The following is a 16,524-nucleotide window of genomic DNA, read 5'->3' as shown; positions in this document are numbered from 1 at the left end:
TCTTATTTATCCAAAAATTTATGGCCAAAAACCCACCATGTAGGGTGTTGCCCAAATCACCAATCCAAAGACCCATATTTTTCTTTTTAGTTCTCTTGTTACATGCCTTTCTGTTCAACAGGAGGAAAAAAATGTACTTCTTTATAATTGCATACATTTTAAAATGTAATTTATAATATTTTTATGAACTAGGGGGAGGATTGATTGGAAGAAAAGGCTACATAGGCACACTGGGGAAAAATGACACGATGATGTGTGCAGTGTATGGATGGACTGAAGAGATGGCTTTTTCTGGAACATCTGCAGGAGATGTGTGTATCTGGAGAGACGTCTTTCTCGTAAAAACAGTTAAAGCACATGATGGGCCAGTGTTCAGTATGCATGCATTGGAAAAAGTAAGTAACCTAAAGAGATTTTTAAATTAAATATAATCTGATTGTGGAATATAGAACAATTTTAGAAATAAAGGAACATTACCTTCTCCTTGGTTTAGCTGCCCAGTTATATGGTAGGCTGGCTTTTTCTTGGGGTTTGCTTTCCTCCTTTCTTCAAACTCCTGAACACAGAATGATGTAGATCTGATGTGTAAAAACAGTTTAATACTTACTGAGTACTTATTATGTGTGAGAAATTATGCTGTTGTATTACATTTAATCACCATATGCTATTGGGAAAGTACCATTATTATCCTCTTTTAAAAGATTAAGAAGACTCCAGGAATCTGGGCATGGTAATGGACACCTGTAATCCTAGCACTCAGGAAGCTGAGGCAGGAGGATTTTGAGTTCAAGACCAACCTGAGCTACATAGTGATTTCAAGGCCAGACTGGACTACATAGCAAAACCTTGTCACAAACAAAACATATAAAGAAGACTCCAAGAAAAGTTATATGTATAACTTGCTACAAGTGGGGAGATCTGACTCATGGTTCCAAATTAGAAACGGTGTTTTTAACACCTTAGGCTTAAAGAATGTATACTATCATTGTAAATATTTTTTCTGATTTTGTGTTGGTGTTTTAAAAGTCATAATGTAGGCTAATTCCTGTTACTTACAAATTGACCTTTGTCTATGTCTTTCCTCTAGAGTTTTTCAATATAAAGTTATTATTTTTAATATATTTACATTTTTTTAACTGGAATCTTTCATTTTCATAGGGATTTGTAACTGGAGGAAAAGATGGTATAGTAGCTCTTTGGGATGACTCCTTTGAACGATGTCTCAAGACCTATGCTATAAAAAGAGCCTCTTTGGCCCCAGGATCTAAAGGTGATTTGAGATTCAGTTTCTTTTGTAGAAAAATAGGATTAATATGCTTGATTACTGAGATGGAATACATGGTTACATTTTTTCCTTCTTTACTTGATGGACATCACAGTTAAGTGGGAGAAGTCACTTAATTTGATTCCACAATCATTAATGTCCTTACAGAAATCTATTTTCTGTGATATACATGATAAAATATTAGCCAAGAGCAGTATTATTCATATTAATTTTAACATATGTGGTTTTGTTAGAAAATTTTCAAGTGAGCATCATATTTATCACCAATCAGGAATTTATTTTCAGACTCAGCATTTTTTTCACTTCGGTGTTTTGTTCCTCCTGTCTCTGTAGCCTCTAGGCCCTTCTTCTCTTTGCCTTTCACTACACTTCTTCCTTAAAGCACTGTGCTGTATACTTTCTCACCTCCAAGCCTTTCTCCATGCCTAGCACTGTTGCCTAGAATTTGTTCTTCTCTCCTCCTGCCTACTCCATTTACCTGGCCACATGCCAAGTTTTTAAGTCTCAAACACTATCTTATCCTTTCCCTCCCCAGAAAAGGATAAAACCCCTTGGCATATGCTCCTTTTCCAAGTCACTCCTCACAAGAGGTCACTGTGTGCTCTGTAAGGGACAGAAACTGGGTCTGTATCATGTTTACTAATACATCACCGAAGTCTGTTTAGAATATTGTTCAGTACTCTAAGAGGAGCAGGAAGTGGATAAGGAGGGACTAATCTAAGTGGTAAAGAAGTAGTTGTCAGGGGCGGGGATTTAGCTCAGTGGTTTCCCAGCTTGCTGTGCAAGCCCAAGGACCCGAGTTCGATCCCCAGTACCAAAAAAAAAAAAAGAAGTAGCAGTTGTCCAAATGGTAGTAGGGAATCTGGGATGGAATGGAATTCTATACAAGTGTGCTTATTTTTCAGATTAATAACTAATTGAGGGAGATTCAGTGCATTATAATACTTAAGATACAGAGGAAAACCTTGTAATGTGATTTCATTGTCAAAATAGCATGATTGGCAATATATATATATATATATATATATCCTTGTATCACAGTAACTTCATATCTCCAAGAATATCTCCATTTAACATTTCAGGTCTTCTCTTGGAAGATAACCCATCTATACGTGCCATATCACTGGGACATGGTCATATTTTAGTTGGCACAAAGAATGGTGAAATACTAGAAGTGGATAAAAGTGGTCCAATAACACTTCTAGTCCAGGTATTTTAAATACTAAAATGCTTTTATTTTTACTTTGCATACAATTTGTTCTTTTAGTACATAAGAGGCAAAAGTTGACAGTGGTAAAAAAATAATGTTTAAGGAAATATTTGTTAATGTAATATATACAGAAAAAATTACATATAGCTATACACTAGATACAAATTAATAAATATGCATATTTTCACAAAGAATAATTGCCAATATTTGAGTAAATGCCTATCACAAAATAAGAGTCCAGTGGAAGGAAAAACTAGTTGAAGTTAATTTATCTCAGCAGTTTATTTCATATTCAGTTTTATTTATTTGAAATATGTTTGTTGAACCTTTCTGTGAAACTCTTCAGGTAAGTCATTCTTAAGTTTCTAACTTACAAAAATTTTTTTTAAATGAGTACTGAAAATATTTAGCAGCTAAAAGGTGTTAGTAAATACCAAAAATTCAGAAATATGAAAGAATTTTGTGGTAGAAACGTGAATTGAAAGAGCAGGAGTAGGTTCTGGTCACTTAGTTCTTAACATTTCCATCAAGAATGATGTATTAAATTTTTAGATGCACATTTCTGCAGTGTATTATATTTTTCTGAAAAGTATGGAGGAAGATTAGTCAGATGCTATGAAACAGTTAAGTGTGAGGTAGGATTTATCCTGAAGAAAACTTGTCCTCATGCAGTTATTTTTTTCTTAATACAGACTTACTTCCCTTCCAATCCCTACTTTGAAGGATACCAAAGTGTATATGTAGATCTGAACACTGTACATGCACAATGCTCTATTATCAATATTACAGTATTCTGACATATTGAGCAGATTATGTAAATAACAAAACATTGTGTTAAAGTAATGGTGTCTTACTGATCTCAGTAACATAATACACCTTTGAAATAAAGAGATGATGAAATTTAATGTGTTTACAATCTCTTGGAAAATGAATGGATGATGAAAATAAAGAGATGATGGTGTTTAATGTATTTACAGTCTCTTGGAAAATATTAACATAGTACTCTTTTACAGTTGAATCCAGAGGTGGAATTATTAAAAATCACAGACAGTTTCATAATTGTGAGAAAATATTTGGAAATTATAAATGACATCTGTTAAGAGAAAAACTTTAGACGAAATACACTTAACAGAGTTTATTTGAGCATTGAAATATTCATGAATTGAGCAACACTCAACACCACCCAGGTTCAGGGAAATCTGCAGCAGCATGGGCAGTGAGCGGAATGTGGAAGACAAGATCTTTGATTGGTTAGAGTGAAAAAAGCCATAATTAGAGATTAGTTGGCCATTTCTGATTGGTAAATTATAAGTATCTAACTTCATTTTACTATTTATTTTGGACTTCAGTTTCCTTACACAAAAATGTAAAGCACAGGAGCTGTCTCAGCCTAATGACCTCCCAAGTAAAATTGTTATTAAAACATCTTTGTGTGTGTGTGTGTGTGTGTGTGTGTGTGTGTGTGTGTGTTTATGTTTATGATGCTGGGGATTGAACCCAAAGCTTTAGCTTCATGCTGCCTCTAACCCCTGGCCAGTTCTTCCTTTTGTTTTTTTTTTTTTTTGCTTTTACGGTTTTTTGAGACAGGATCTTGCTATGTGGTTTAGGCTGGCCTTGAACACTATGTAGCTCAGGCTGGCCTCAAAATCAAAGCAGTCCTCCTGCCTCAGCCTCAACCTCCAGTGTGCTGGAATTATAGGCGTGTGCCACCATCCTCTTATTTTTTTATAGTCATTATAAGTTTAAGATTTCAGTGTTTTTAAATCACCTTGACACCAGGAACAAGGCAAGGATACCAGGTCTCACCATTATCATTCAACCTTGTGGGTGAAACCTTAGCCAGTCAAGTTAAAAAATCAACAAAAGATGTAACCATTGGAAGTAAATGGACACCAGTGGTATTTCCATATATAACAACCTTATACTATACCTTGGATAACAAGAGAATAAACTGAAAAATTATTAACTAACTAAAAAGCCCTGTAATGTGATGAGCTACAAAAATCAACATATAAAAATCTATAGTATTTCTGTACAGCAGTAACAAGAGGTTGGAAAATACGATTTAAAAAATGCTACTCACACCAAAAAACTGTACAGCAACAAGGAATTTTATAATTAAAATATGCAATGTCTTTGGTAAGAAAACTGTAAGATTTTACTTAAAGACATGAAAGACCTAAATAAACTGATTTCAATGACAGTCCACCCTTAATGAGATTTTTCACAAATTTAGGAAAGATTTTTTTTTTAATTGTCTACAGGAGAATAAAAGGATAGCCAAAAGAAAAATATCTTTGAGAAAATCCACATGCTAGAAATAAAGATAATATAAAACTATAGTAATTAAAAATGTTAGTGTATATACTTAACAAATGTTATTATATATTTTCTTTTTTAAAAATACACAGCACTGTAGCATCATTATCTGTGGATCCATTTTGGGATACATCCTTACTGGATTACCCATGAGCATGGTGTAGCTCTCTAGATCTCTTTTTTCAGCAGGGTTTGGTGGTTTTCATTGTACAAGTCCTACACTTATTTTGTTAAATTGTAAGTCTTTTGTTCTTTTTGGTGCTTTTATAAATGGAATAGTTTGTTCTTTTTGGTGCTTTTATAAATGGAATAGTTTTATTAATTTTGTTTTCAGAGGGTTAATTGCTAGTATATATAACTATACAGTTGATTTTGTACATATCCTATAATAGAACCTCATGTCCTATAAACTTGCTGACCTCATTAGTTCTAATGGTTTTAAACTGTTTTCTTTTAGGATATCCTGTAGAAAAGATCATGTCATCTGTAAATAGAGATAATTTTACTTCCTCGTGTCCAATTTAGATGCCTGTTACTTCTTTTTCTCACCTAATTATCTTGACTAGAATTTTCAGTACAATGTTGAATAAGTTGTGAAAACAGACAGCCTTATAATAATTTGTTCCTAATCTAAGAGAGAAACCATTTGGCTAAATGTAATGTTAATTTGGGGTTTTCGTAGATGCTCTTTATTAGGTTAAGGAATTACCCTTTTATTCTTAGTTTAAGTGTTTTCTCATAAGTTCTTGATTGGGACGAGACTGTGTCTATTGAGAGGATCATGTGGTTTTTGTTTTTTATTATACTAATATTGGTATATTACATTGATTTTTGGATGTAACAATCTTGCATTCCTGAAAATGGTATATAATTTTTTTATATGTGTTGGATTCGATTTGTTTAATTTGTTTAATTTTTATTTGGGAAACTCTAAAGCTACATTTTAGGAAGAAAGACGATACTAGAAAAAAAGTCGGAGATGTAAGAAGAAAAAGCCTGATGAGCAAAGAAATGTATAAGTGGAGATAAACCTTATATCTGCATAAAATTATTAATTATTATGACTGCATAAGGCAGTTAGTAATAATGCCAAGTGAAGGGGGCTATAGGAGAGAAAAAACAAAATTAAAATGCTGGGCACCAATAACTAAAAACGGGGGAAGCAGTGAGCAGAATTCAAGTGTTCAAGTAGTCTATGGATTGAGATTAACTTCAAAAAATTTTAAGTGTACATGTTAAATACTGAACAGTAATCCTAAAAGAGAATAGGCAGGCTATTTCTGAGATTCCCTGATTCCCCTGGATAAACTAGCTTTGCAATTTAGATTTATATGTCATATTACTCAACCAGTCTCTTCCCAGTTACTTTTCATTGCAACCTCCACTGTTTTTGAGAACACTCTTAGGCATGAAATTTTCCACACTCTACTGTAAGTAGAGATAATTTGTTTAACAGGAAATGAGGAGCTGTCTTTCTGGCTGCTTTTCCCTCTAGGTAAAATCTCTGCAAAGGACTGTGGAGTTGAAAGTAAGGGCAGTGGAATGTTTCTCTTGAGTGTTACAGGCTTTAAAAAACTGAGTGCTTTGTGGGGAAGAAGCAGCAGTAGTCTCAGGTCTTCTTGGGGTGCATTTCAGTGGTACTGCTTCCAAGGTTGACTTTCTCTGGAATAGGGATGGAGAAGAGGAGGAAGCATTTGCTTGTTAGCTGTTGTAGGGAACAGGGAAAGGGGATATTACCGGAACTCCTGCAGTGAGTCCTGGGCTCCTGTGAGCCAGGACAGCACAAGGCAAATTAATGAATAAAGACAGGAAACAAGACAGAGAAGAAGCTGAGCTTTGGACTTGATCAATGCTGCTCTGGGCAGCAAAGACAAAGGCACCCCAAGCTTGCCACACCTTTATTGGGTTCATCAGAAGTAACAGATGACTCAGGGTGGTGACAATCCTAGGACAATGAGGAACTTATGCTGATGAAGCTCCTAGATCGATGAGAAACTTATGTTGATTAGGAATTTGTCTCCTTTCCAGGTGAAGCCTTTCTCTTGCAATTTGGTTCTCAAGGAACTAGGATGTCTTCAGCTGATGTAATCCTGACCTACAGTGTCAGGACATCATGGGACCATTGAGGTTTTACCTGTGACCAGAGGCAAAAAATGGAGTTATGTCTCAACATGCCATAGCCGGCCTGTAGACAGGAAAACTAGACCTAATTGTAATTTAATTGTGAAATGATTTTCCCCCCAAATTATATAGAATTGCTCCCGACAAGCTGTATTCACAAAGATTTTAGACTTCATAAGGGGAAGCTGGGGGCAAGATGAGAAATCCTGGCAAAATAGCCCTCCAATTGGAAATTGGGGAGAGCCAACTGGCTCTAGTATGAAGTTTCCATTTGGATGAGTTTTGCTAAAAGGAAGAGGGACTGGATCTCAGTTAAAATATCATAGACTCACTGTGCTTACCAAATTTTAGCACATTTTCTACAATATATGTTACTTCATTTGCCTTATCTCCTTAAAAGCTTTTCCAGTGTTTAATTTTTTTCATCAGTTTCACAGGTGAGCAGGCCTGTGGAGCTCCTCATTGTGCCATGCATGTAGTTTTACATTGAATTGATCCTAACTGTGTTTTCTTTATAGGGCCATATGGAAGGAGAGGTGTGGGGTTTGGCTACACATCCTTATCTGCCCATTTGTGCTACTGTAAGTGATGATAAAACCTTAAGAATATGGGATCTCTCACCTAGTCATTGTATGTTGGCTGTCCGGAAACTAAGAACCGGTAAGAGGCTCTCAGACTTGAGATAGATTAAGTTGTCACAATTTTCTAGCCTTCACAAATATAAGAAACCAATAGTAGATACATAAACACTTTAAGTATTCTGAAATGTTTACTCAATATCTACTTCCTCATGAAGCTACATAAACAGAATTAATTATACACAGTCTTTATGGGTCCTCCCATGATCATGCCTAGACTGAGCCAATTTTCAATGACATCTTGGAAGAAAGACTATAGGAAGTAAAGAGAAACTCAGTTTTTCTCCCTTTGTGATTATGAGTTATACATAATTCACAGCTGGAAACTAAGATGGCTTTAACTTTAAAAGAGATAGAAGTGGGCAAAGGCTGTTTTAGGGTGAATCGGAATTAAGAACACATGTAGGAGGCAGATGAGGCTGTTAGTAAAGCAAAGTTACTATTAACCTAGGGAAAATGAAGCTATACAGACAGCTATGAATTTCTTAACAAAATAGGAATCTTATAAAGTCAGGGGGTCTGACAGGAGGAATTCCAGTTGGGCATGTTGAGAACAGTTGCTGTAAAAAATGAGATATAGTCAACAAATGAGGCAAAGGAGTAAAGACCAGAGTAAAGGGCAACTTGAAATTAAGTAACATGAATGTGTAATTCATTCAGTTATTTTTGTTTTACATCTTTCAATTGACCTAAAATGTAGAATTTATTCTCTTTTAGGATTACTGTTCAGTATTTAACATGTACACTTAAAATTTTTTGAAGTTAATCTCAATCCATAGACTACTTGAACACTTGAATTCTGCTCACTGCTTCCCCCGTTTTTAGTTATTGGTGCCCAGCATTTTTATTTTGTTTTTTCTCTCCTATAGCCCCCTTCACTTGGCATTATTACTAATTGCCTTATGCAGTCATAATAATTAATAATTTTATGCAGATATAAGGTTTATCTCCACTTATACATTTCTTTGCTCATCAGACTTTTTCTTCTTACATCTCCGACTTTTTTTCTAGTATCGTCTTTCTTCCTAAAATGTAGCTTTAGAGTTTCCCAAATAAAAATTTGTTGAAAATTCCTTCAGCTGCATTCTCATTGGCTCTCTCTCACTCTCTCCCCCTCCCCCTTTCTTCCTCCTTCCCTTCCTCCTCCTCCCTCTCTCTCTCTGTCTGTCTCTCTCCCTATCCTTAAAAGAACCCCCCCTTTTAAAAACTTTTATTAGTACATGTTTGCAGTACATAATAATTACATTCACCGTAGGGAATTGGTACATATACGTAACACATTTCAATTCCCTTCTTTTTACCCTCTCCCTCCACCCCTCTTTTATTTTTCCAGCATCAGATTCATTTATTTATCTTATAAAATCTTATAAAGTTAATTATCTATAGAGATTAAAAACCAGACTAATAGGCCAAAGAACATATAAAATATGTAAGACAATTGTACAAAGTCAAGGTACATTTTTAGATACATTACACTGCATTACAATACCTTTTAGTTTTCTTTCTCCTTTTTCCTGGTATCTGTCTTTTATTTCATACTATATATATATATATATATATATATATTGAGTTTTTCATACAAGAGAAACCATGCAATTTTTAAGCTTGTGTATCTGAGTTCCTTCACTTAACTTTATGTTCTCAAGGTGCATCTATTTTCCTACACATGACTCGAGCTTAACCTTCTTTATGGCAGAGTAGTGCTCTATTGTGTATAAATACCACATTTTTTATCCATTCATCTGTTGATGGATCTATAGGCTGTTTCCAAGATTTAGCTGTTATGAATTGCACTGCTATAAACATGGGTATGCATACATCACTATGGTATAATGTCTTTAACTCCTTTGGGAAGATACCTAGAAGGGGAATAGCTGGGTCAAATAGAATTTCTACTTCTAGTTTTTTGAGGAATCTCCATACTGATTTCCATAGTGGTTGTTTCAGTTTATAGTCCCACCAACAGTGGAGAAGGGTTCTTCCCACAGCTTCAAAAACATTTGTTATAGGTTGATTTCTTGATGATAGCCATTCTTTCTGGAGTGAGATGGAATCTCAGTGTTGATTTAATTTGCATTTCTCAAATGACCAGTGATGTTGAACATTTTTTCATGTATTTACCAACTCTTTGTACTTCCTCAACTGAGCAATGCCTGTTCATTTCAGATGCCCTTTTTTAACTGGGTATTTAAATTTGGGGGATGTATTAGTTCTTTATATATTCTAGTATTAGTCCTTTGCCTGAGGAGTAGCTGACAAAAACTTTTTCCCACTCTGTAGGTTGTCTCTTCACTCTTCATGTTTCCTTCACTGTGCAGAAGCTTTTTAATTTGATAGCCATTTGTTGATTCTTGATATTATTTCTTGGGCAGCAAGGGTTTTATGCAGAAAGTCTGTCTACACCTATGTCTTCAATAGTTTTACCTATTTTGTCTTCCAGCAGATTGTTTCTTTTCTAGTGTTTAGATCTTAGATCTATTCTGATTAGCTGGAGTTGTTTCTGTATCTTCTGTTCCATTGATCCACAAGTGTGGTTTTTTGTTTTGTATTGTTTTGTTTTATTTGCCAATACCATGCAATTTTTATCACTGTAGCTTTGTAGTATACCCTGAAGTCTGGGATTGTGATGCCCACTGCCTTGCCTTTGTTGCCCAGAATTTTTCCATCCTAGTTCTCTTCTGTAGAGCCCACCCCGCCCCCTTTAAGACATGTTCTTGTTATGTTGCCAAAGCTACCCTCAATCCCCTAGGCTTAAGCAATCCTCCTGCTTCAGCCTTCTTAGTAGCTGGGACTACAGGTATATGGCACCCAGCCTAATTCTTCTGACTTTTCCATCATCAAATAATACTCTTTTCTTGTTTGATAACTTCAAGGACTTCTTTTTAAATAACTTTTTCAGTAGAGACTGTGCCCCTATTATGATGAAATATATTTGTTTAAAAAGAACCATTTCCAGTCTTTATTATGTTTAGATTTATGATTTATAGAAGAAAGTTACTATTGTGTTTGTTATGAGTTGAATTTTGTCACTAAATAAGATATGTTGAAGTCCTAGCCCCCAATACTTGCCAATGTACACTTATTTGGAAATAGGATTTTCATAGGTATAACTAAATTAAGAACAAGTAACACTAGGTTAGGATGGGCTGTAATTACAGTGACTAGTATTTCTATATGGAGACCATGTGAAGACAAAGGGACATAGATACACAGGAGGAACACAATATGGCAATGGAGACAGAAATTGGAGTAATGTGTTTAAAAACCTGGAAGCACCAGTAGTTGTTGGAAACCGCCGGAAGCTAGAGAGAGGAGGGCTCTTTCCCTACAACTTTCAGGGGGAACATAACCCTGCCAACATTGTGCTGTTAGAACTGTAAGAGGACAGATTTTTGTAGCATTAGCCACCCAATTTGTGATAATTTGTTACAGCACCCCTAGGAAACCAGTAAGTTTTCGTATTACACCTATTCAAAAAGTCTTTGAACTAAAGGAAGAATTACTTTGACAGTATAAACTATCATCTCCATCAAACTTGGAAAGGAAATAAAGGCTGTATAACTCATGTACAATTAAAAATTCAGTGCAGTAATATAACTCTGGATACTAATGATTCAGAGATCAGATTCTTTAAGTTTGGAAGTTATGGGATTGCATCATCACTATTTGTATTTTGGAATTTAAAGTAATATAAATTTGAAAACTAGTACTGCAATGAATACAATGAACATATATCCCCTCGGGAGTTCTAGTTTGATCTAGGCAGTCCAGGTGTGGGACATATTCTCTGCCCTTGGAGCAGACGTGGCTTTATTACTCCAGTTTCCTGCACCCTTTTTATTTTTGATCTCTGAGAATTTTCTTTATTTTTTCACAAACTCTTGTAATTTAAAAGGATGCCTGTTGCAGTAACCCTTTTTAAAATGCAGCTTCCCACCTGTTCTAGGTCCACATCCAGCCAGTACAATCAAGGTTGAAAACATGCAGCTGTGATGATTGTTTTCTCTGTGGCTCTGTTCCTTTGCTCTTCCTTGTGGCAGAACTCCTCAAAAGGGTTGATGTTTGCTTCTCTCTGGGTTGACCTGACAATTGCTGCACAACTCACTGCATTTAGGGTTTTTGCTATATTTGTCCACTGAACCTGCTGCAAATCCCTTGCTCAGTTTTCACCATACCTCACGTCACTTTTTTGACATGATTGATCATTTCTTCTTTCACTTTACTTTGGAACCCATGTGTGCCTGTTTTTTCCCTCCACTTCACTGGCTTCTTTTTGTTTCCTTTGTGGCTCTCCCTTTTCTTCCTGCTCTCCACATTCAGGTATGCTGCAGGGATTCTCCCAGTCTTCTTTTTTTATGCGTACACTCGCGCTTCAGATAAATCACTGTCCAGTCAGAAAACAGAGCCCATACTGCACCAGTCATTTGAACAGGGAAAATTTAATGAAAAGAATTACTAAGTAGTAAAAGGTGTTTGCCTACAAAAAAAAAACAACTGTAGAAATACCCATCAGAGAAAGCAGCTTCTCACATGAGTACTGAGGGAAGCAAACAAAGAAAGGATATAAAGAAGATTCAGACCTGTTTGGGAAGGATTTGTCTGCCCCAGAAGACTTACTCTGTCTTTGGTGGAGGAAAAGCTTGCCACAGGCTATAGACCAGAGATAAGTGGTCAGGACTTGGTCAGGACCAAGCTTGGTGAAGAGTAACTAGGGCAAAAGTCACTGAACTGTGAGGACCTCTGCTGTGTTGGCATAGAGTCTTGCTGGAAGTTACAAATCATGGCTGAGTCATTAGGGATGTTACTGTGATGGTGGAGAAACTTCCTGGAGGACTCAATTAGGACTGCCGCTGTGAAGAATGTGAGCAGGTTCTTGCTGCCAGTGCCCTGGTTCTATATGTAGAACAGCACAGTGGAAGAAGGAAAGTCAGTTCCGGATTTAGCCTTGCAGTGTCTCTGCAGCACCATCTATTGGCAACGATTAGTACCAGCCAGCTGGCCAAAGGAAAAGGACTCTGAAGGCCAAAGAATGGTAAATTTGGAACTGAGAGACAATACATTAATAACTGATAGAATCTACTCCTTTTGACTAATTAGCATCCACATGCTCCCTTCTACACACTTTTAAACTTCAGTACAATTACATAACTAATCTTATGCTTCTACCCAGAGATGCAGTTAACCATGGAACAAGTGATATTCTCAACACAGTCCCACATCGTAATATCCACTGCTAACTATATTAGTTACTCTCAAATTTACTCACAGGCTTAACTTAATATTCTGTTACCTGAAGACTAAATTGTTAGTCTCCAGAAAGCTTGTATAAAATATTAAGGAGAAATGGGAGGAAACTAGTTAGTATGTCCTAAATAATAAGTAGTAAATGTATAGACAAAACAAGCATTTATGCAAGTTACTATAGTCTGTTTCTTTAATTGGTCATAAAACTGTAGTTGACATCTGTGACTTCCTTTTTCTGCTACCTATTCAGTAATTTCCTAGTCCTTAGCTAGAATTCAGGTGGCTGGTATTACTAAGCCAATAGAGTGACCCAAACTCTTATTGCTGAATCTGAAATCTCAGTATCTCCACAGAAATATGGTTGCTATAATTTTTCATTAAGCTTTACCATAGGTTATGGAAGAGCTGAGAGGCATCCCGGACACACTGCTCTTCGCCTTTGTTGTACAGCACTAACTCAGTTTCCCCTTTGTAAAACAGATGTGTCACTGCAGCCAGAATTATTTTAACTCCTTTCTTTTCCTGTTGGTCCATGTGGCAGTCTCATCTTTCAATTTAGTGGATCCACTGTTTGGCCCTCTAGTAGAAGCATTCCTCTAGCTTTTGGAAACCAAGGCTACAAATCAACATCTTGGAAACTAAGCCTATAAATCAACATCTTTCACAGTTTCCAGGATGCAAAAATAAATTATGCAAATTAGTTATTAGATTTATAGGAGAAGCACTCCCAGGTCCATCTCTTAATGTCCAGACCTGTGCATCCTGGCTATCAAGTAGATAGCAGCATATAATAGTCTGTGATTCAGTGCTTATACCACAGGTTATAAGATGGGACTCCAGTCTTTCAGGGTATTGTTTCCCCAAAGGTGGAAAGTACTCTTTAGGAAGCCATTCTACATTTCTTTTTGTTGTTATTGTTGGTACCGGAGATCAAACTCGGAACCTTGCACTTGTGAGGCAGGCGATGGAACCACTGAGCTAAATCCCCGGCCCTAGCCATTCTACCTTTCTGTTAGCAGCTTTTTCTGAGTAATGGAAGTATGTGATAAAATTAGTTAACTCTGTGGACATGAGTGTAATACTAGATATTCTTTACTAAAAGTCCCTTGATCAGAAGTGTGGAAATCTGTGATGATGATTAAGACATCTTGTGTGTTCATGGATGGTGGTGCTACTGAAAGCATTATGAACAAAGAACGCAAATCCAGAATTCTTGTCTCTTCCAGTGAGTATGAATCCTTGCCACCTCCTTAGTGGAAGAAATCCAGTATAATCAACATGCCACCAGGTGGCTGACTTGTCTTGCTAAGAAATAGTGACATATCAGAGGTTTCATTAATCTTTGCTGTTAATAGATTAGATGTTCAGTGATAATGGTAGCAAGAGCAGGCTTATTAAGAAGTCCATATTTTTTTAGTCCAAGAACAGACTGTCCTTTTCAAAATGAGCCCAGTGAGAAAGTACTCATTGGCTAGGAAAACAGGCTGATATCCACAGCATATCATTCTTCCATCTGATTATTAAGAACTTCTACTATAGTGGATGCCTTTGATAAGTATTCCTTAGGACACAAAAATCTTCACAGCTGTGCCATTTCTAGAGTTTCATCCATACTTACATTTTTCAGATTTCTTTGTCTCTAATCTTCCACATCTCTTAACTGTTCATCTAAATTGTTAGCAACTACAAACGAATCAGCATACATCTGAACATCTAGTCATCTTTTACAGCAAAGTGGAAAACCAAATGTACTGCTTAAAGTGCTGCCCCCAGGGAGGTTTTAACTTCATTTCTGTCCTTCAAGGTCACCCCCAAGTGAGGGTGTAAGCTTTTCAGATAGATGCTGACATAGGTAGAAAAAATTCTTCCTCAGTGAATTGATCATAAGGAACACTCATGAGGCCGTAGGTATAGATTCAAGACAGAGATGAAGCATTGCAGCAGGAGTTATCAAAGATTTTGAGCCACCTATCCATACATATTACTTGTAACTTCCATATCTTTCCAAGCCTGGTCATTTATATTTCATGTCCATTTGATATTGCTGCTCTGTACACTCAGTCTTTGGCTTGGTTGGTCATGTAACTTGCTGTTCATGACTGGAAGCTCAGGACATAGTCAGATGATGCTAACCTATGATTATGCATTTACTCTCTAACAAGGTGTAGTAGCAAGCTAGAAGCTATTTCTCCAAAAGAAAATAATAATCTGTAAAGGCAAGCATGGGTTTGCTCTTTAGTATGTGGTTCTTTATTGTGATCTCCCTGGGTAGTGCTCCAGAGGCTCCATACAGCATCCCTATATATCACAGGTGACTTTGGGTCTCACTGAATCTGCTGACTCTTTCCTCCCAAGAGGAAGATCTTGCCTTCTTTAGCTCAGATGTTCTCTGACAGCTAGAAGCCTTCTAAAATGATTTGGTACATGAGTAGGAGAAGCTTAATGAAATGTGGTATATGTCGCTTCTAAAAGGCCTACCAACCATTTTTTTTTTTCTTCCATTCATGGTAGGTGATGGGAGGTGCAGCAACTTATATTTTACCTTGGGATGGCTATCTTGACTCCCTATTACTGGATACTAAGTGACAGGTCCCTGAATTTTTATGGGGATTGTCTGCCACTCTGGATTCATGTGTATTTCTAAGGCATCTAAAGTACTTGTTGCTTCCTGTTTCCCAGATCCATTCAGCATAATGTCATCAGTGTAGTGGACCATTGAGATGTTTTGTGGAATGTCAGGACAATCAGGATCTCTGTGGACTTACTATGGCAGAGAACAAGAGAGTTGAAATAGCCATGAGGCAAGGCTTTGAAGATACAAGCCAGGTAAAACTAAACTGCTTCTGGTAGTCCTTACAAATTGGCATGAAGAAAAAAGCATTAATGGGGGCAGTAACTGCCTAACAAATGCTAGGGGCTGTGTTGATTTGTTCCAGTAAAGACAATACATCTGGAAAAGCAGCTTCAATTGCAATCACTTCCTGGTTATATTATCTAAAATCCACTTAGTTTCAGCATAGACCCCACAGGCAATTTCTCATATTGCAAGGCAGTATTTCTGATTTTTACAATTCTCAGGCTTGAGATTTTGCTTCTGACTTATTGTCTTGGTAGGGATGGGAATTGCCAGAGGGTTTCACTAAGTTGTTTTTATCATAATGACCCTCCTCCCCATGAAGCATAGCACCAGCATGGAAGAATCTATCATTTGCCAAGTACTTTAATTCAGGAATTGGGTGGGATCCACAAACCACCTAGAGCCAATCTAGTTCAAATTGGCCTAAGACTCCATAATATGATCACCATAAGCTCCCACTTTAGTAGAAAACAGCAGCATTTTGTTTTCCCAAGAATTGGCATCAATTCAGGGTCTGTGTATAGTAATCCTTGAAAGGCTGGATTATTTCCTTTGCCCAGTCCACAGCCATTCTCATAAGTGGCCACAAATCCCTTCAAAGAACATATATACTTGTGGCGGTACTATAGGATCCCTCCTCAATAGGACCTAGTCTTCCTCTCAGTTAAGAGGCTCTGGGTACTTGGACTGACTTTAATCTAAAAATTAGAAATTGGAGAATTTATGTTTCTCAACTGTGGTAATTTAAGTCATGTTTTTAGCTATTGCATCTGGAGCTTTTCCTATTGCATAGTTAATCGGTAGCCTACCTGTTTCTAGAGAAATGTGCTTATGTGATTGGCCAACAACA

The 16,524-nt window shown here is 36.6% G+C and overlaps 1 protein-coding gene across 9 annotated transcripts in view; it reads left to right on the top strand.

Annotated features, from left to right (window-relative positions):
- Eml5 (EMAP like 5) overlaps window positions 1-16,524 on the top strand; it is a 201,749-nt gene that overhangs the window by 124,974 nt on the left and 60,251 nt on the right. For all 9 annotated transcript variants that reach the window (XR_015445090.1, XM_087195457.1, XM_087195455.1 and 6 more), the window contains 4 exons: window positions 193-395; window positions 1,159-1,270; window positions 2,368-2,495; window positions 7,454-7,595. Coding sequence is in view for 8 of the 9 variants with exons in the window: in XM_087195457.1 (XP_087051583.1) it covers window positions 193-395; window positions 1,159-1,270; window positions 2,368-2,495; window positions 7,454-7,595 (585 nt within the window). In the remaining variant the exon portion in view is untranslated. The remainder of the gene's footprint in view (window positions 1-192; window positions 396-1,158; window positions 1,271-2,367; window positions 2,496-7,453; window positions 7,596-16,524) is intronic.

The sequence above is a fragment of the Heterocephalus glaber genome, unplaced genomic scaffold, assembly GCF_053883595.1.
Source record: "Heterocephalus glaber isolate CG9 unplaced genomic scaffold, H.glaber_assembly_v1.0 deba00001608, whole genome shotgun sequence".
Lineage (NCBI taxonomy): Eukaryota > Metazoa > Chordata > Mammalia > Rodentia > Bathyergidae > Heterocephalus > Heterocephalus glaber.
The sequence above is the reverse complement of the archived record's forward strand: the minus strand, read 5'-3'. Positions and strand labels throughout refer to the sequence as shown.